The 20,520-nt window shown below is 37.5% G+C and overlaps 2 protein-coding genes across 2 annotated transcripts in view; one reads left to right on the forward strand and one right to left on the reverse strand.

Moving 5' to 3' along the window:
• On the reverse strand, positions 1 to 9,175 carry TRMT5 (tRNA methyltransferase 5). The gene is given in 6 exon segments (XM_059182255.1): positions 1 to 223; positions 225 to 268; positions 676 to 1,330; positions 4,518 to 4,642; positions 6,917 to 7,566; positions 8,998 to 9,175. Coding segments are annotated over 6 exon segments (1,680 nt in total). The 5' UTR covers positions 9,159 to 9,175; the 3' UTR covers positions 1 to 178.
• Positions 9,176 to 9,284: 109 nt separating this feature from the next.
• SLC38A6 (solute carrier family 38 member 6) overlaps positions 9,285 to 20,520 on the forward strand; it is a 62,287-nt gene continuing 51,051 nt past the window's right edge. The window contains exons 1-3 of the mRNA XM_059182256.1: positions 9,285 to 9,417; positions 10,497 to 10,627; positions 13,614 to 13,687. Coding sequence (XP_059038239.1) covers positions 9,313 to 9,417; positions 10,497 to 10,627; positions 13,614 to 13,687 — 310 coding nt within the window. The 5' untranslated portion in view covers positions 9,285 to 9,312. The remainder of the gene's footprint in view (positions 9,418 to 10,496; positions 10,628 to 13,613; positions 13,688 to 20,520) is intronic.

Genomic DNA, 20,520 nt, shown 5'->3' on the forward strand with positions numbered 1-20,520 from the left:
TATGCTTAGTAGATTTATTTCATTTAAATTCTAATTCGATAATCTTCAACTTATAAGACAGCAAGAGCAAAACAGAAGTGTTCAATTCTAAAGTTCCTAGCTAACATTTTATGAAACCATACAAGTTATATTTCATTACGTAAGTGTCTAGTGGGGAAACAGAGAAAACTTTTTCCAATTAAGTGACTGAGGCAATTTGAGTTTTTTCTTCTGAAAAGACTTTATTTTTCTGTCCTCTGGCGTTTAAGAGGTGGATCGTCATGATTCTCTGTAACAAATCCAGAAAACCTGTATTAGGTAAGATACTTAACATTGGAAAATACTTTCAAAAACCAAATAATATAGGCCTTTTAAGATTTTTTTTTTTTTTTTTTTTTTATAAACATATATATAGATTTTTAATATTCAACTTATACATGAAATAGTAACATTCCCATGGATTTATTATTTTAATGAAGCTGTCTTCTACTAGACTGAACAGTGTGTATACCATGCTAAAATTTGTAAAATTGGGAGAAAGTAGTCACAACTGAGCAGCAAGGAATCCTGAATTGAAATAGCTAACTAGAATTAGTTTCACATATTTCCAAATTTAATTAATAAAATATATATGTAGACTAAAAAAGCTCCATGAAGGTATTATACTTTATATTTAATTTCCCAGAAATTGCTCACCTAGATTTAGGGTCTGGTTCTTGTAGAGTACAGCAGCAGGAATCCGGAAGGTGATACATAACATTTCCTTGTTAGGGGCTACATTTCTTACTGGGTGAATTGAACTGCATGCCTCCAAGGAAATGCCTAACACAGCCCCAGCTTGTTGCTGAACATCCTTAGCAGGATTAGGATCTTTGGAAAAGCTGTAACAGTGCACTATGGGAAGAAGCTCAGTGCTGCATGGTGGCCCATCTAAAAGTGACTTGAAAACACTGAGAAACTCGATAGCCTTTGCGGGCAAGTTCATGACAATGTGCACAGAGTGTTTTCTTTCTTTTGACAGTGGTCCCAGCTGCTGCATTAACTCTTCTCTCACTGGTCCTTGAAGGAAGTCTTTCCCATCCAAGTTAAAGACTTTCACCTTTTGGTCCACTTTATTTAATTTACAATTGTGCAACAGCCATTTATGGGATTCAGGATTGAGATCATTAGCAAATACAGTGCAGTTTTTCTTTGCTGCTGGAACGGCAAAAGGCCCAACCCCAGCAAAAACATCAAACAGTACATCCCCAGGTTTGAGAAGTTCTGTGATACGACTGTGTTCTGTAGAGAGACGAGGATTCCAATAGACTTTTGAAAAATCAAATTCATAGGTGTGGCTGTTTTCTCGAACCTGAAAGAAGTATTATACTTTGATTAACCTGATTAGTCTTAAATTCCAGCCATGAATACTGGAATGGATATACCCACACACATACATTTACATTTAATAGAAAATAACAGTGCATTTTAATTATAATTCTGGTGTTTATGCTATCCTTGAGGCCAGTTAACAACCCACATTAGACTTTGACATGAGAAAATTCATCTCTTTAAAGCCAAATGGCTCTCCATCTCATTCTAATGGGGTCATAAAGTGGTTCCCAAATCACATGAGGAATTTTTCAGACAGGCCAGCTGACTGGCTTAATCATACTCTATTTAGTCACCCGATGGAGAGAGAAATAAACCTATAATTTGAAACAACACACCACACACATCTTCACAATGACTAGCTAAGTTGCAGATAGCACTTCCACTCAGCAAATAAGCTTCCTTAGTTTTCAGTTTGTAAGAGAGGCATGATAGATGTGTCATGCACCAGTGAATTTGGGGGTATTTTGCTATGTTTTTAGATAGTTACATGGACATTGCAAGTTTCATGACTACATATTAGAGCCAGTGTACAGAACAAATCATTCTGCTATTTTCTCTTTTCCCAAATTTGAGTTTTCATGGATTAAACTAAATTTATACAATGAAGCTAAGTCTTGAAACACATTTAAGACTTAATGCCATTTTTGGGGGGGCTATCATAAACACGACAGAAAACAAAATTAAAATTATAGTCATGGAATCTGACTTCAGCCCTTATTTTATTTTATTTTATTTGTAAAAAATTAAGTCTTTATTAACCTGAGTATTTTCTAAATTGGTTCAGCCCTTATTTTAATGGATGAAGAATAAAAGGGCAAGAAAAGTTTGTAAGTTCTATAAATCTGGTAGAGATAAATATTTTCTATATTCTGCCTTCATGGAATATTCTGCCTTCAAATTTGTGTAAATATTTTTTCATCCCAACCACATCAGATGCTCTGGCCATGTTAAGGCTCCAGAATTGGAAATGTTCCTTCATTATTCTGCCAACTAAAACCTGGAAGGTTCTGAATATGTCTTGGGAAGCTTTTCCTGAAATATCTTTTCTATTCCCCCTTTTTAATGTGAAGCACAGTACTAGTTTGAAAAAAAAATAATTCTAAGTATCCTTCTGATTTTACTCACACTGTCTCTGGTATCTCACTCACCTAGTCAGCATTACTTTCAGCCCAATTAACTTTCAGGTATCTTTTTACTCACAATATACACACAAAGTACTTATATACTGCATGAGCTCCTAAAGTCAAACTTAAATGTGATTCTATTTGGAGCAAAGAAATTATACTGGGTGAGCCTTTACGTTTATGGTATAAATGTTAAGTATTAAATAGACCCTAAGAACAAACTTTAGTTGACTTAAGAAATCAGTCAGAAACCATTTCAAAAATTATATAAGTTTCTCAGAACTTTTAGAGCTCTGAGAAGGATGCCACCTGCTATCGTAAAGCTTGGTAGCAAATGAAGAACATGTAGTATTCAATCAGTGCGTGCTGAGATAAGCAGTGATACCAGCAAAGGATTCACATTCAAATCTCACATGTAACTACATGTATGTAATACTATGTACTACATACAAGCAGTAGGCCATGGAGGTTTTATACAGGGAAAGACTACTCTGGAGTCAGAAGCCTGGCTCCCAACACCCTACTCAGTCATACCTTGTTACCTGCATAAAGAGAATATTAAAAAGAATAACCATTATCTTGTAGGCTTCTTAAAATATGTTATATTTAAAACATTAGCTAAGGCCTAATAGTAAGTGTGTAGTAAACGGTATTTTAATATTCAGCTACAATTAAATTATGGAGAAATAATATTATACCCGAAATATTCACCTAAGCTTATGTGTCCCAGAACCTTTAAAAAATAATTATTTTGCATAAACTCTCTCCTAAGTTTTACAAAATCCTGTTTAAAAGAAGTCAGTCAGTCAAAGAAAGACAAGTGCCATGAGAATGTTCAGTCATATTTAGAATGTAAGGAAAAAAAAAAGATGAATGTAGGGGGAGGGGGAGAAAGGGAAGTAGACCTAAGACACTGTTAACTATAGAGCACAAACTGAGGATTGCTAGAGGGGAGGTTGGAAGGGGAGGGGCTAAGATGGGTGATGGGCATTAAGGAGGGCACTTGTGATAAGCACTGGTATTATATGTAATGATGAATCACTAAATTCTACTCCTGAAACCAACATTACACTATATGTGAACTAACTAGAATTTAAATAAAAACTTGAAAGAAACAAACAAAAAGACGTATCTTACATTTTAAGAGGACTTTGTTACTAAAATTTTTGTCACGTTATGGAGAGAGTTTAACCTATTTCCTAGCTTGGGTATAAAATTTCGTATAATGTTAATATATAATCATCTAAGACTTTTGGCTTAAAAAAAGTTTATATTCTCCAGCACTTCAAAGGATTTTGGGGGTAGAGGATGAGATTTTAGGGGTACCAGGTATCTGTTCCCACATATTAAAAATATTTTTTCTTTGAAATAGATTTGTTTTTCTTATAAAAGAAATATGTGCTCAGTAGAAAAGTATAAAGATGAGAACAAAGGTCACTAGTAACTACATCAAATAAAAATATGCCCACTGTTAACATTCTAATATACATGCATATTTACATAAATACTTAGTTAAAATAGAGCGATGTTCTGCTCAGCAGGGAGCCTGCTTCCTCCTCTCTCTCTGCCTAACTTGTGATCTCTCTCTCTGTCAAATAAATAAATAAATAAATCTTTAAAAAAAAAAAAAAAAAAAAAATAAAATAGAGCGATGTTCTATATACTATTTTATATGCCAAAATTTGATCAATTCGCTGATGAAAATTTAGGTTGTTTCCATTCCTGTTTTGTTATTATAAAAATGATGATGAAGAACCTAGTACATACAGCATTACAATTTTGTCCAGTTTTATCCTTCAGATAACTTCCTGTAAATGCAATGATAGGTCAGAGAACGTACGTATTCAAAACAGCAATATATTACCATATATTCTTCCTGAGTATCTGTCAAATTTGCACTTCCATCAAAAGGCTATATAAATGCTCACATTCTCATCAACACTGGGTTATTATAAATATTTTTAATCTTTGTCATCTTTTTAAGATTCTAAACATTAATCAATATAATATGTAACTAGGAGACAATAAAATACTCCATACCTTGGTCATCATGTTCTCCTCTCCAGATAGCACTTCCATTTGGAAATTTCGGTATGTATTATCAATATTATTGATTTTATTTACTGCTGAGGTGATTCCTGGATTTTTGTCAATCATAACTTGGCCTGAAAGATAAGAATTCGTAATAAATACTGCCAGTTGGTCGCAAAATAAAACAATATATGAAATGGAAATAAACAATTTTCTTTTGGTTTATAGACAAAAATTGCACCTATAGAGTGGCATACAATGCTAAAAATTCAACAGATTAGTAAAGTTAGTGTCGCCTCCAACACAAATACAAAAAAACCTTATGGGTACATTTTTAAAGAAAAATTTTCGAGGGGCATCTGAGTGGCTCAGTCAGTTAAGTGTCTGCCTTCAGATCAGATCATGATCCCAGGGGGATCAGGTAGGCGGGGAGCCTGCTTTTCACTCTGCCTCTGCTGTTCCCCATAGTTGTGCGCTCTCTCTTTCTGCAAATAAATAAAGTATTTGGGAAAAAAAAAAAAGAAAAAGAAAAATTTTCAAGGAGTTTGGATCTACTTAATATTTTTCCTTTTTTTATTTTTTTTATTTATTTATTTTTTTTTTTACTAAATCTCAAATGGACCAATACACAACAATAATCAAAAAGGGAGACCATAAGGTAAAACACAGAAAGAAGAGATGTAAGGACCATGGGCAACAAAGATCTCAGAAATCACCAGTCTGTCCTCACTGGCCCCAAATCAAATGTCTTCTTTACTGTGTGCTTGAAACAGAAAGATGCCTTCGCTTTGGAAATATATGACAGGAAAATAAGTTTTCAAATAAAAGAAACATAGATTCTTAGGGTGCCTGGGTAGCTCAGTTGGTTAAACATCTGACTTCAGCTCAGGTCATGATCTCAGGGTTCCTGCTCAGTGGAAAATCTGCTTGTTCCTCTCCTTCTACCCCTCCCACTTACTCTCTTGCATACTTTCTATCAAATAAAAAAATAAAATATTTAAAAAAATAGATCTTTAGAGTCTTATCTAAATTCAGTGTTCATTTACTTAAATTGTTTTTGTCAAATATTTGCCAGAGCCAGAAAAGCTACAAAATAATAAAACACACCAGAAATGGTATATTGATGCCCCTCAATTAAAGTCTACCTTTTTTGTCAGCACTTAAAAAATTTATAAGAATCTACATGCTATCTCACTGCACAAAAATAACTTGATTTGTAAGCTAGTAAAAAGTACTCAAAAATACAAATACCCTGATACATAATAAAAATTTGCCCAGTTTCTTCCTGATAATTAGATACCTGATTTTAAATATGATAGTACTAATAAACTCCAGCCAATCATTGTTCTTATCCTGTTCCACTTCAGGTATCAGAACTCAATTTTTAAGGTATGGTAGTTTGAAATGAGGCATGAAATAAAAAAACCAAAACCAATTCTGAAAGTCTATAGTCTATGAGTAAACACTGTCTTGCTTTAAAATTGCCATTGTATGAAAATGTTTCACTTTTAATCTATGAGTGCTCCTTTATAAAATAGGGATGCTGAAAGGTATGTTTGACTTATGACAAGTAATGACTCACAGCAAAGCTTATCCTGACATTTGTGCCCAGTTATACATATAAAGATCTGCTTAGATATTTATTATATTATCACTATGTATTATCAGCCCCTATCATCAATAAGAACCAATGAAATGCATAACGGCATATTTCTAAAATTCAACCCATGCAAAATACTGAGAACTATATTTTAAAGGTGAAAATAATTCCCATAAATTCTGACAATTACTCTACATTAAAAAAATTTGATCTGAAGAATACATAGACATCAATATTTGTAAAGGGATACCTGCAATCGTGATTAGTCTTCTTTCTTATCCCAAAGGATAAAGGACCCAGGCTCAAACGTGAAGGCTTAAAGAGGTACAACACACAAAAGCATCATTTCTAAAAAGGTTAAGGGCACTAAAAAACAAAGTATGGTGCCTAACATACAGAAGACAATCAGTTGAATCAAAACATGAGTAAACACTGTCTTGCACTTTTGATGGTAAAACACTCAAATTTAAGAAACCTAGAATTCAATATAGCTCTGAGGGCCTAATAAGTTCTGTGTACCAAAATGACAAGATGCCAAAGAATTCTGCCAAAGCTGAAGATGTGAGTTTAATCTATGCTTGTATGTTGTATACACAAAAGCCTGAACTGATTCTTAGAGCTTTGCTGTCACTTGGGGAAGAATATTTCAAAACTGGTTTTAAAAGAGAGGGTGTGTAGCCCAAGATCCAGTTTAAAATTAAAATGATAAAATGTCCTACTTCTGTAATTTGACATCAAATAATTTTAAGAACTAAAATTAGAACTTGCTAATTACTACTTAGTACATGAATGTTACTAAGACACATACCAATTAAGTGCTTGAAAGGTAGTTGATGATCTCGAAGGTTCAGATGGGCAATATGTCCAACTCTGCTAAAACCTGAAGTCACATCTTGACCTTCAGGAAGCACAGCTTTCAAGATTTCTTCTGACTTAAAGTTTTCATAAGTTAGTTCCAAACTGTATTTAGAAATCTGTGGATTGACATTAAGCTGCTTTAAAATACTGAGTTCTGCTCTCTCAAAGGAGTCATCAGTAAATATTTTATAGGGATCCAACATAATTAGTCTACTTTCTTCATCTTCTGGATCTTCAATCACACGTTTTATGCCTGGGCGCTGCAGTGCTGCCCTTTTAAGGGATCGCATCAATTTATCGACTATTTCTTTCCTAACTTTAAGCACTGGGATGGTTACTGTCTTTTTAAAAGCTGTTCTATCAAGTTTTGTCATTCCTCGAACATTAGAGGGTGGTGAAAACAATTCAGAGTCTCTCTGGTCTGTTTCTATTTCAGGCATAGTTGAGAATTTTTTTCTTTGATCCAACAAGAAAGGTGCTCTGCTATGCTTCTGTATTTGTGATGTCCAAGATAGTGGAGTCAGTGATTCTGATTCAGATATTCTACAGTTTTCCACTTTGAAAAGTATTCTTGAGAATCCAAATGGCCTCGGTAAGATCCTAAAAAAAGGATGGATTTTTTAAAAATACCATAAAATTACAAACTTATATGTGCACAATAGGTTAAGAATAAAATTCTAGGGGTGCCTGGGTGGCTTAGTTAGGTGTGGGGCTCTTCATTTAGGCTCAGATCATGATCTCAGGGTCATGAAACTGAGCTCTGTATCAGACCCCTTGGTCAGTGGGAGGTCTGCTGGAGATTCTCTTCCTCTGCCCCCCCCCCTAAATAAATAAAATCTTGGAAAAAATCTAAAATTCTCATTTTTAAAAAAAGATTTATTTATTTGACAGATATCAAAAGTAGAGAGGCAGGCAGAGAGTGAGGTGGAAGCAGGCTTCCCGCTGAGCAGAGAGCCCTATGCGAGACTTGATTCCAGGACCCCAGCACCCCAAAACCACAACCCCAGCTGAAGGCAGGGGCTTAACCCACTGAGCCACCCAGGTGCCCCTAAAATTCTCCCGTTTTAAACAACCTGCTAAATGCTGATAACTAAAACTTTAGTAATGTGTGACAAGTATACTATCTTTTCCATGATGCATTGTTTTTTATTAGTAGCAAATAATAAATTTGCAGCTTCAAATCACCTGCAGCCACAACAAGGCTTAGTGATCCATCAGCCTCCCTATAGTCAATGAACCTCTCCACCCACAATTTTCTATACATGTGGAATTAGAAGGCTGTGATTTAAGTTAAAAGATAATCTCTAAATGAAATGGTCATTAATTTTATGACTGTACCCATTTACTAGGATATTCTTAGGAGTGCTACATGCTTTACAACACACTGTCAATCTTGCCAGGTGTGTGATATCACATCCTTATTTAGTAAACGAGCATACTAAAGGTCAGAAGTAGGTTAATTCACCCAGTCTCGCTGCTTTAAGGGGCTGAGCAAGGATGAAAAGCCAGGTCGGCCTGACTTCAGAGCCTGTGGTCTTAATATATTGCTAGTATTGCTGGGTTGTCCGTCTTCAACGCTTTCCTACCAAAGTCGATGACTTGAGGTTTCGGTATTCGGAGGACTAGTATTTGCTAAGTCTTATATGCCCACTACATTAACAGTATCAGTTATTCACTTTACCTTCTAAAATACCAAAGAACCAACCGGTAGGGAAAGGGCCCTGTCCCAGGACCCCGTAACGCAATTTTCGAACTTCACAGTCAGGGTTCAAATTTGGTCTAGCAGTAAGCCAGCTGTGTGATCTTGTAATTTCTTAACCCTAGTCTCGGCTTCCCACGTGTAAAACGAAAGGCTCTTTCAGAAAGCTTTTGAAAAGATTAAACTCATTCCTTCCTAGCAACTACTCGGACCTAGGCTTAACACCCAGGCGATAGGTGACCTCACAACGTTCTTGCGGCGGAGAGCAGACCTTGGTGGCCGGGTACTGCCACCCGACCATCAGCCTCTCCGTTCAGGGGCCTTGCGCTCACCACCTCACCAACGTCACCATCCCAATTCCCGGCGTCGCTCCGCGGCTGACTCCAAGACTACACCCCTCGCAGGCTCTGGTGCGGGTCGGAAACGGGTCACTCGTGGAAAGGCTGGCCCTCGATGACATCATCACCGTTCGCCACCAAGAGACGAGCGTCATCAGGTCGCGTCTACTCCCTCCTTTCTTCGCCTCGCTGAATTAGGTACGGAAACCCGGAAGGGCCGGTCCCACAGCCCCGCCTCCGACGCGACTAACGACTGGAGGGTTGGGGTGGTATCTCCCAGATGGATCTGGTAGTCGGCCAGCGAGCAGCATGGAGGCACCCTGGGGGATCGTCAACGCTGAGCGGAGCTGGTACGTCTCTGCCCAGCAGCCTGAAGAGGCGGAGGCGGAAGACTTGAGCCCGTTGCTAAGCAACGTAAGTGGCCTCTGCTAGCTTCCCGGTGCTGAAGGCGTCCGGGCTTCCCTGAAATGCCTGGCACAGAAGACCGGGGAAAGAAGGAGGTCGGGGTGCGGCACGGGGAGAAGGGAGAAGCTGGAGCCGGACTCGTGGGGCGTGGGGCGCTAAGGCAGCATCCAGACGCCGATGAGACTGGGCGGAGTGCATGGATGTGCTAGCCGCATAACAGGGCCCAGAAAGAAGGCGCAGCAGGCACAGGTGGAAAACGATGACTGGATGAGCAGCCCTAACGTTATGTAACTCAGTGCTGTTCCTTAGTCTCTCTGTGGACTTCCTGTTCCGTCCACCAGTCTTGTGAGGTTTTTGCCAGAGTCACAAGATTTTTCTTTTCTAGACTTAGTCATTGGGTGCCTGGAAACATCTTCATACAGAGAGCCTTAGCGGTGAAGGAATGGAGGTGGCCTGGTGTAAAGTACATAAGCACTTCCTTGACCCTAAAGCCTGTGCAATGGGTCTTTGGCCTTTTAACTCAAGCCCCTGCACTCTAACAGTTTCTAGACTTTGCTCCCAAGTGCTGTTTTGGGAGAGGATATTTTCAAGGGTATCTTCGGTAGAGCAACGTGAATTGTTTCTATTTATTATATCGTCATTGCAAGGTATTCCTGACCATCCTTGCATTTGAGCTGACTTAATTCTTTAAATATATAGAGATTACTTTTGCAGTCCTAGTAATTGGGGAGCAACCTTGTCTACAGCAGCCTCAAGCTGACTCAGGAATTCTTCAGTAATCACATGGGCTGAGGCCATCTCCCTTCTCTCTGTCCCACTTCATTCCTATCCTATCTTCATCTTTTGCAGTCACAAGGCTAGTCGTGGCTTTTCCTGAAGTCTGCCTGGGCCTGTACTCGTGGAGATGATTTTTCTAAGAAACGAGATTCCTGGCCCTCACTAGTGGGTGGTGGGAAGGGAAGAAAGGAACCCACGGTGCCTGTGGTTTGCAGGAAACTTTACCCATAACTTGTCATTCAATTATTTCGTGATGAAATTGGAACTTCACCATCCAAACATTTAACACTACTAAATTTGTGTGCTTGCAGGAAATTTACAGACAGGGATCCCCAGGTGTTTCATTTGGTTTTTCTGTGTTTAATCTGACGAATGCCATCATGGGAAGTGGCATCCTTGGCTTAGCTTATGTTATGGCTCATACTGGCATCCTTGGATTTAGGTGAGTTTTTGTTTTTTTCCTTCTTCTTCTTTTAGTGTTACTTTTATTTTTTCCCCATTTTGATAGTACACCAAGAAGCAAAGAGGCTCCAGAGCTAGTGTTACATGGTGTCTAGTTAAATTATTTCTGGGGTTTTGGCATTTTCCTGCTACTCTTATGTTATTGCTAGTCTGTAGCTTGGAGGGATGCAATATAATTTGTATTTTTTATCCAGAAGTGTGGCCAATTTTAAAAAATGGAAACTTGATCCACACTTGCTTATAAAAACCTTAAGGAGGGGCTGTTTGTTTTTTTGTTTGTTTTCAAGATATTGTTTATTTACTTGACGTACAGAGAAAGAGAGAGGGAGGGAATATAAGCAGGGGGAATAGGAAAGGGAGAAGCAGACTTCCCACTGAGCTAGGAGCCCGATGTGGGGCCCAATCCCACGACCCTGGGATCATGACCCCTGAGCTGAAGGCATATGCTTAATGACTGAACCACCCAGGCACTCCAAGGAGTGGCTATTTGTTGTGCCAAGTTGGCCAAAGTGAATTAAAGTTTATCAGCCATACAGATTACCTATGAATAGCAATTTTGTGAGTGTAAAGTTCATAATCTTTTCAATTCTCTCCATCTTCTCCTGTCTTCCTGCTGTTAGGTAGTCTTGTTTCCCTGAGTCTAGACATGTGTTCTGTGTCTATTGCTTTTCATCTAGACTTAACTCATTTCAGTTCGCCCAAAAGAGAAATCCTTGGCTTTTCTGTGTTTCCGTAGTACTTTGTGTATTTATTCTGTTATTATAATGTGTTATAATGATTTGTTTGCAAGTTCGTTACTCTGCTAAACTCAAATCCTTTAGAACTAGACCTTATCCTTAGCATTTATCATTTGTTTTCTTTATCAGTAGAAGCAGATCTATTTTACCAGGAAATTTAAAATAAAAATTGTGGCCCATTAGGTTTATTTTCTGCTTTTATTTTGCATTTCTTGATAAGCAACCGGTTTTTAAGTAATGCAACTTAAACAAAAAGATTTATTTATTTGAGAGAGAGCACATGTGCAAGCAGGAGGGGCAGAGGGAGAGAGAGAGAATCTCAAGCTGAGCCAGAAGCCTGACCTGGGGCTCCACCCCATGACCCTGAGATCATGACCCAAGCTGAAACCAAAAGTGAGATGCTCAACCAACTGTATCATCCAGGCACACCCCCACCCCGACTTGTTTTTATAATTGGTTATGTGCACAACCTTTCATAATTTTTAAAAATCAAAAAAAAATTTTAAGTAGAATCCACACTAATATGGGACTTGAAATCACAACCCTGAGATGAAGTCTCACGCTCTTCTGAGTGCTAGGTGCACCTCATAATTTTTTACAAGCTTTAATTTAAATTCCCATTAGTTAATATACAGTGTTATATTGGTTTCAGTTGTACAGTATAGTGATTCAGCAATTCCATACATCATCTAGTGCTTATCACAGTACACGCCTTAATCCCCATCACCTATTTCTCCCATCCCCCGCTCACCTCCCCTCTGGTAACCCTCAGTTTGTTCTCTATAGTTAGGCGTCTGTTTCTTGATTTGTCTTTCTCTCTCTCTCTCTCTTTTCTCCTCTTTGCTTGTTTTGTTTCTTAATAAACTCTCATAATTTTAAAACTTCAGTCGTGTATTTGATATCTTAGGCAAGACATAATCATAGGACTTATTTTTGGATTCCCTTTTTAAAATCTGCGTGCAGATGTATACCACGGAACATGTCCTTATTGAATCATATCAGATTTTCTATTTAGTGTTACCAAACAGTTATTTTGTGAGGCCTCAAGTGTACTGACTAGTGTACTTGTATACAAATGACAGGTGTACCTCTCAGCTTTGCTACTTCGTAACAAGTATTAAGTAGACCTAGAAGAATTTCTTCAACTTCTGGGGCACTCCACTAGTGCCAGCTTTCTAAGAAGCTTGTCTTGTTAGTATCCTCCTGAGAAGAAGTAGGAAATTACGCATGTTGTCTCTTTTTACACTTTTGGTACAAGGATCCTAATTATTACATTATTTGCACCTTTTGAAATTGTGTCAATAGATGTGTGTTAACTGCTTTTGTTTGGTTTGGCGAGCGTATATGTGTTTAATGAATGCTAGGAAATGCCGTTTTAAAAAAAAATATTTATTTATTTTAGAGAGAAGGTGAGAATATGTGAGTGGGTGGGGAGAGAGAGGGAATCTTCAGCAGACTCCCCACTGAGTGAGGAGCCATACCTGGGCCTCCATCCCACGGCCCTGTGATCGTGACCTGAGCTGAAACCAAGAGTTGGATGCTCAACCAACTGAGCCTCCCAGGTTGCCCTAGGAAATGCTGTCTTAATTCAAAATTATAGTTGAAGGTATGATATGGAGGTACAGTCATTAGAAGAGGAGGGATGGAGGGAAGGAAAAAGAAGAGAATGAGATTTCACAACTAAAACTTCTGTTTAGACTTAAAATAGGAAGAAATAGTTATAAAAGGGAAATACTGCAAGATCACTAAATGGCTGAGCCAGCAGTCAGCAGACAGGAGTGCTGAAGGAGAAAATTGTTTATGTTTTAAGTAAAATTTTTTTTTAATCTAAAAGCAGTATATTTTCATTTAAATAAAAGTTGGTGAATACAGAGTGTTTTCTTGAGTGACCATAATTCACTTACTCAGAAGATAGTCCCTATGAACATTTGAATGTGAAAAAAATTTGTTTTTGTAATGAAATACCTCAAAAAAGGAAACTTTATGGGGATTTGACCATGTACTTTTTTTTTTTAATTAAAGATTTTATTTATGTATTTGACAGAGAGAGATCACAAGTAGGCAGAGAGGCAGGCAGAGAAGGGGGGCGAAGCAGGCTTCTCACTGAGCAGAGAGCCGGATGCGGGGCTCGGTCCCAGGACCCTGAGATCATAACCTAAGCTGAAGGCAGAGGCTTAACCCACTGAGCCATCCAGGCACCCCATGACCATGTACTCTTTTATATTTCAGTGTTTTGCTGTTGATAGTTGCTGTCCTGGCTTCTTACTCAGTTCACCTCCTGCTTAGTATGTGCATTCAGACAGGTGAGTAAAAATATTGTCCTGGGTCATTTGTTGAAGCAGCCCCTTGAGATGATAACCACAGATAGGGGTGGATGTGTCAAATTTAATTTCCAGCAGGCATATTATTATTCTTAGGTAGGGTGGTTGAACTGGAGAATTTCAAAAGGCCAGGATAGATAGACCCAATCCTAGGAGAATATTTAAGGACAGAATGAGAGGAGGAAACTTACCTGCCTTTCTCTACAGCACACAGCATAGTTTTCTAGATTTCAGTAGATTAGATTAGGGGAAGCACCTGCAAGGTGTTTAAAGAATCCAAACTTTATCTTATGGGGAAACAATAGACAGGTGTTTATTCTGACCATATATCTCCTCGGGTGATTATTTCCCCCAAGGAGAACACCTTCTCAGATTTATTCCTGCCTGCTCTGTAGGAGGCAAGGTCACTAAACTTTGGATTTATTTAGATAGTTTTATATTTTTAATTGCAAGTCTAGAAGAAGGTAGTTTTTGACAGAATTATATGCAATTAAAACAATATAGAGGTGTATATGCGTTTTACCATTTGGAACTTTATTATTTAATTCAGTCATGTATTCAGTTCTTTTCAGTTGCAATGAATAAAAATATATGAATTACAGAACTGCTTTAATAGAGTTTTTCAAATGGCATTAACACATGGTCTTTGTCTCTCAATCCTGATGTTTTTATCTATATGGTCTCTTTTATGTTTGGATTAGGTCAGTTTTGATGGTAGAATTATGAGTTTAATTCTTATGTGGGTGAATTCACTTTGCTCTATCAGTTTTGTAGTTTTCAGACTTGAAGAAGCAGAATAGTTACATAAAATAGATAAAAATGGGATTATTCTGACTGGAACAGGTGAGAGAAGCCCAAAGGTATTTCTTGAGAATTTTAAGACTCTCCAGAGCATAGTTCTAAATCCTCAGCTCTACTCTATTTAATCTGTCTATGTATCAGACATACCTGCAGATCTTTTTATAAATAGCGATTTATAAATCATGGGGATTCTCATTCCAGGAATCTGAGGTGCAATTAAGAAATATGTTTTTAAAAGTCCTCCTGGTGATTCTTATGCAAAACTGATTTAGGATCCACAGTTCACAGCTATATCTTGTACTAGCGCCTTTGGCCATCCAACCTGCAAATGTGTGCTTTTGCTTTCAAGGAGCTTTGGTAACAGTGCAAACAGTGAACATACTAGGAAACAATGCAGTGATATTAATCTGAAAGTAAAAGGTGTTCATAAGAACGTTCCAAATTCAGGAATAATAGCATTAAATAGGTGTCTATGAATCCGCCTGAAACTTGACTGGAGTTTTAATGACATGTTTTGAAATTCTGCTTCTTTGTGTGACAAAATTATTTTTACCTAACTGTGGTAGTTTTAACATCTTAATAGGTTATTTTATTATGGATTCTACTGAAAGAGTAATATTTTAGTCAACCATATGGCAATTATGTCTTCATTAATAAAGTGTTATAACATGCTTTATTAATTTCAATTATTTGGGAGTAATATTCAATTTAGGAAGATTTCCAAGTAATGCTAATTTTTTTTCTCCTTCAGTTCATCTATATTTAACTTTAAAATTCTGACACTGTCTTGGTTTCTTTTACTTTAGGATGTATGAACTGAAAACCTCTGTTTCTTTCTCTTTTTTCTTTTTCCTTTATTTTTGTAGCTTACTTGGTCCAAGAACTAACTTCTTCATGGTTCTTCATATACATTGATGCACCTGTATTCTGTTGAATTCCTTCAGTCATTGTAAAGTTCTCTATGGAGGTAGGCTTTTAAAAAATGTATATACATATATGTGTGTGTGTGTATATATATATATATATTTAGATAGTTTTATATTATATATATATATATATATATATACACATATGCACACACATAAAAGACTAGAGAAAATTTTTCTTCAATGTATTGGACTGTCATAAAGGAGTATTAGATCAAATTGATTGGTCAGAGAAAGGGCTTTCCTAAGTCTTTACAAAATAACTTCATTTATTTGCCTGGAGTACAAGAGGAATGTTTATCTTTATAAAAATAAAGGATTTCTTCTTGTGAAATTCTGCTGTTTTGGATTTTATATAGGAATTGAGTTCTCCTAAGACTGTTTCGGGGAACAGAGGTAGCATATAAGGTACCTTAATCTCTCTAGCCTTAGTTTGTTATCTATTAAACAGTAATAATAATCGTTCCTTTTGGGATTGTTGTGAGAATGAAATACAGTAACGTATATAAAATGCCAAGTCTTTGGTCAATGCTAGCTTTTACTATGAGTTCTCACTGATGCAAAACCCTTGAAGTTTGCAAGATGTTATACACTTTGCTGTCTCAGAAACAGTTGGCTTATTGTGATTCTTTGGGGAAACTTCTGTACTTAGGGAATAAACCCATATGGCTCCTTCTTTGGTCTGCACATTACTGTCAGCAGGAGGGAGTTCATTGGTCCTACCACCTTTGTACTTTCCCTTACTCTCTTGTCCATATAGCCCCCTTTTTCCATTTGAAATTTCATGGTATGTTATTACAAGCACTCCCTTGCTCCTCCCTTTTATCATCCTACTCCTCTGGCAAAACTCCAGCCATGGTTAAATGTGACTCTGCCTACTTCACACATGCACCTGTGCAACTGAATGTTCCTGAAGAAAAACACACAATCTCGCAGATTGCTATCACTATAATTCGGTGTCTAGTGGACCTATGACACTATCACACAGTCCTCATTAACTTCCTTAGTTCATTCATGTGCTTAGTCTTCTGTCTAGGAGATGATGCCTTGAACACATTCTCCTTGATTACAATCTTAGCTGATATCCTCACTTTCTATTTCACTGAGAAAATAGAAGGAATCATAAATGAACATTATAAGCTCTTGCCACCACTTACTTTGGAGGAACTCTTAGTGTTCTTATCTAAGGTCAGCTTCTCTACTTCTGCTCTGATCACATCTGCTCTCACCTACATCCCTCCAGTCACTCTCTCCCTTCACACTTCTTTTTTATCATCTTTGTTCCTTTGTTTTCTTCCTATCAGCTTACAGAAAATCTGTCATTTCTTCCATTTTAAGAATGACTCTACATTCCTTCAATATGCCCCATACCTTCATAGCAAAACTCTTCAGAAGACTTGCTTATGTCAGAAAGTTTCCCTCTCTTATTCTATCTCTGTCTGTTTTCCCTTCTCTTATTCTCTTTTGAACAACTTCAGTTAGGCTTTCCACCATCATTCCATTGGAATTATTGTACCAGTGACTTACATTTAGTTGCTAAATCCAGCAGTCAGTTGTCAGTCTTCACCTTGGTTGATCGTTCAGCAGCATTTGGTAGTTAGTTGTTCCTTCCTCTGTGTGACACTTATTTACTCGCTTCTGGTTTTTGTCCTATTTCTCTGAATACTCCTCTTTTTTCTCTGTTGAATATTCTTCATCTTTCCATCTTCTAAACATTGGAGTACCCCAGGACTCTTCCTCTAGTTTCTTTTATACTCACTAGGGCTCATGGTGACCCGGAAATTTATGTCCTTAGCCTGAATCTCTTCCCCTGAATTTCAGTCTCATATCCAACCACCTCCATGACATCTCCACTTGGATACTAATATATATATATATCCCAAGTTAACAGAATTCTCCAGTTTTGTACTTCCGATCTATACCTTCCACTCTTTTTTCTCATCTAAGTAGATGATAGCATCTTCCTTTTAGTTGCTTGGGTCAAAGATCCTGGAGTTATGGTGAACTCATTTTTTCCCCTTGTACTCCAAATGCAAGCTCCAAATGTGAGGAAGCACCCATTCTATAATTTTGAAGGTAGAACATTGACACAAGACGTGAAGACCCTGATGGAAAGGTGTAGAGGCTCCCATTTGATCCACCAGATGTACTATCAGATCTAGATGATACTACTAGGTATCTAAATGAGTTGGAAACTTATGTGACACCAAAACTTGCACATGGATATTTAACCAGCTTTGGTCATAATTGCCAGAACTTGGAAGTAACCAAGTTGTTCTTTGGTAGGTGAATGGATAAATGGTGGTCCATCCAGACAATGAAATATTACTCAGCACTAAAAAGAAATGAACTATCAAGCAATGAAAAGACATAGTGAAACCTTAAATGCATATTACTAAGGGAAAGAATCCAATCTGAAAAGGCTACATCCTGTACAGTTCTAACTATATGGCATTCTTGGGGCATATGGCTGGCTCAGCCAGTAGAGCATGCAGCTCTTGATCTCACTTTCATGAGTTCAAGCCCCATGTTAGGTGTGGAGCCTACTTTTTAAAAAATGGTTGACTCTATGACATTTTAGAAAAGAAAAAACTATGGAGACAGTAAAAAGACCAGTAGATTCCAGGGGCTAGAGGGGAAGGAGAAATGAACTGGTAGAGCACAGAGGATATTGCGGATAGTGAAACGGAGGGTTTAGGGGAAGGCAAGGAGCTTGGAATGAGAGAGAAAAGATACAAAAATAGAGGACGAATGCAGGAGATACCTTACTAGTGGATACATGTCATTATTCATTTGCCAAAACTCATAGAATGTACAGCACCAAAAGTGAACTGTAATGTAAACTATGGACTTTGGGTAATAATGATGTGTCAGTGTAGGTTCACTGATTGTAATAAATATACTGCTGCAGGGGAAATGTTGACAGTAGTGGAGACTGTGCATGTTTGGGGTTAGGGGGATGTGGAAACTCTCCCTACTTTTTGCTCAATTTTGCTATGTAGTTAAAATTGCTCTTAAAAAGAAAGTTTATTAAAAAAAAAAAAAATTAAAGGGGCACCTGGGTGGCTTAGCCAGTTAATCAGACTCTTGGTTTTGGCTCAGGTCATGGTCTCAGAGTTGTGAGACAGCCTCATGTTGGACTGTACACTGAGAATGGAGCCTCCTTAAGGTGCTCTCTCCCTCCTTCTCCCTTTGCCCCTCCCCCAAAAAAATTTAAGAAAGAAACAAACTCAGAGGAAAAGAGGAAACAGAGATAATACAGAGACCAGATGAAAACTTTTAAAAAATACTATATTTAATAGCTTCAGAGAACTAAAAGAAGATAACTGCATTTTTGAAACAAAGATAAGAAATGATTAAAAGGTTATAAGAAGAGAAACACAAGAGTCCTAGAAATTAAAAATAAAATTTAGAATTAGTAATTGGCTTGAAAGAGTTAAGGACATTTTTTAGGCAGAGGGTTTAGGGGAAGGCAAGGAGCTTGGAATGAGAGAGAAAAGATACAAAAATAGAGGACGAGTGCAGGAGATTCAACATGCAAATAATTGGAATTCCATAAAGAGAAAAGAGAAAAAATCAATGGTAGAAAATTATCAACATAATAGTACAAAGAAAGTTTGTGTAACTGAAGGAAACTAGTTTCCAGATTGAAAGAATTCTTAGTATCCAATATGATAATTGTAAAATAATTCATACCAACACACATCATTGTGAAAATTCAGAAACCCAGAGAATGCTCTAAAAGCTTTCAGAGGGGAGAAACAGAATTCTCCTACAATGAATCAAGAACTATAATAGCAAATAACTTCCCAGGAAATACTTTAAATAAGAATACTATGAAACAATACCTTCAAAAATTAGGGTGGGATGATTTCAGTATAGAATTCTATACCCAGCAAAACTATCAAGTAAGTGTGATGGTAGAATAATAATATTGCATACATGCAAAGACTCAAAAAGTTATTTCCTGTGCACTCCTACTTAATGAGCATTAGAGGATGCCATTTACCAAGTTATGTACTATCAAAGAAATAGGGAATTTAGCACAGGGGAGAATGGGAATTCCCAGGACAATTGAGCAGCTGATCTAAAAGCCACCTCCAGATTGGAGTAGGTTTCCCTTTTCTTTTTCTTTCTTTTTTTTTTCTTTTTAAGTAGGTAGGCTCCATGGCGAGACTTGAACTCAAAATCCTAAAATCAAGACCTGAGCTGAGATCAAGAGTGAGATGCTTAACTGACTGAGCTACCCAGCCATCCCTGGAGTAGTTTTGTTTTGTTTTTTTTTTTAATCTTTTTTTTTTAAATTTTATTTATTTTATTTGACAGAGAGAGAGATCACAAGTAGGCAGAGAGGCAGGCAGAGACAGAGGGGGAAGCAGGCTCCCTGCTGAGCAGAGAGCCCGATGCGGGGCTCGATCCCAGGACCCTGAGATCATGACCTGAGCCGAAGGCAGCAGCTTAATCCACTGAGCCACCCAGGCGCCCCCCTGGAGTAGTTTTTTGTTTTGTTTTATTTTGTTTTATTTTTCGCAAAGGTACAGTCAGCTTTCCAGGCCATGCTTGCCTTCAAGATTGTGTTCATGACGACCCTTTCTTTATCTTTTTCCTGAAAAGAATGTCTTTCTCATTTGTCAGGCTCTGCTTTGCACTAACAGTACCTGAGTAAGTCAGCAGTAAGGCCTAGTTGTCACAAAAGTCTAAGAATCAAAAACTGGAAGATTGAAACAAAGTATTCAAGGGAAATAAAAGAAAGAAATCGATTAGGGAATATGGAGGTTAAGGGAGTTAGAATTGAGAGGAGCTGATGTCTGAATGTGGAGGGTAAGGGAGAAGGACATGTCTAAGGATATCTCCCAGATTTCTGTTATGAGACACTGGACTAATGATAGCATCATTAAATGGACATAAGAACATAGCAGAAGGCATTGATTCAAAGTAAAAATGAGTTCAGTTTTGGATAGGTGGACTTTGAAGAACAGTTGACTCTTGAACAACACAGGTTTGAACTATGCAGATCCACTTATATGTGGATTTTAAAAAAAATAAATACAGTATGGAAATCGTATTTTGTCTTCTTTATGATTTCTT

Source organism: Mustela lutreola, chromosome 7 (genome assembly GCF_030435805.1).
Source record: "Mustela lutreola isolate mMusLut2 chromosome 7, mMusLut2.pri, whole genome shotgun sequence".
Classification (NCBI taxonomy): Eukaryota; Metazoa; Chordata; class Mammalia; order Carnivora; family Mustelidae; genus Mustela; species Mustela lutreola.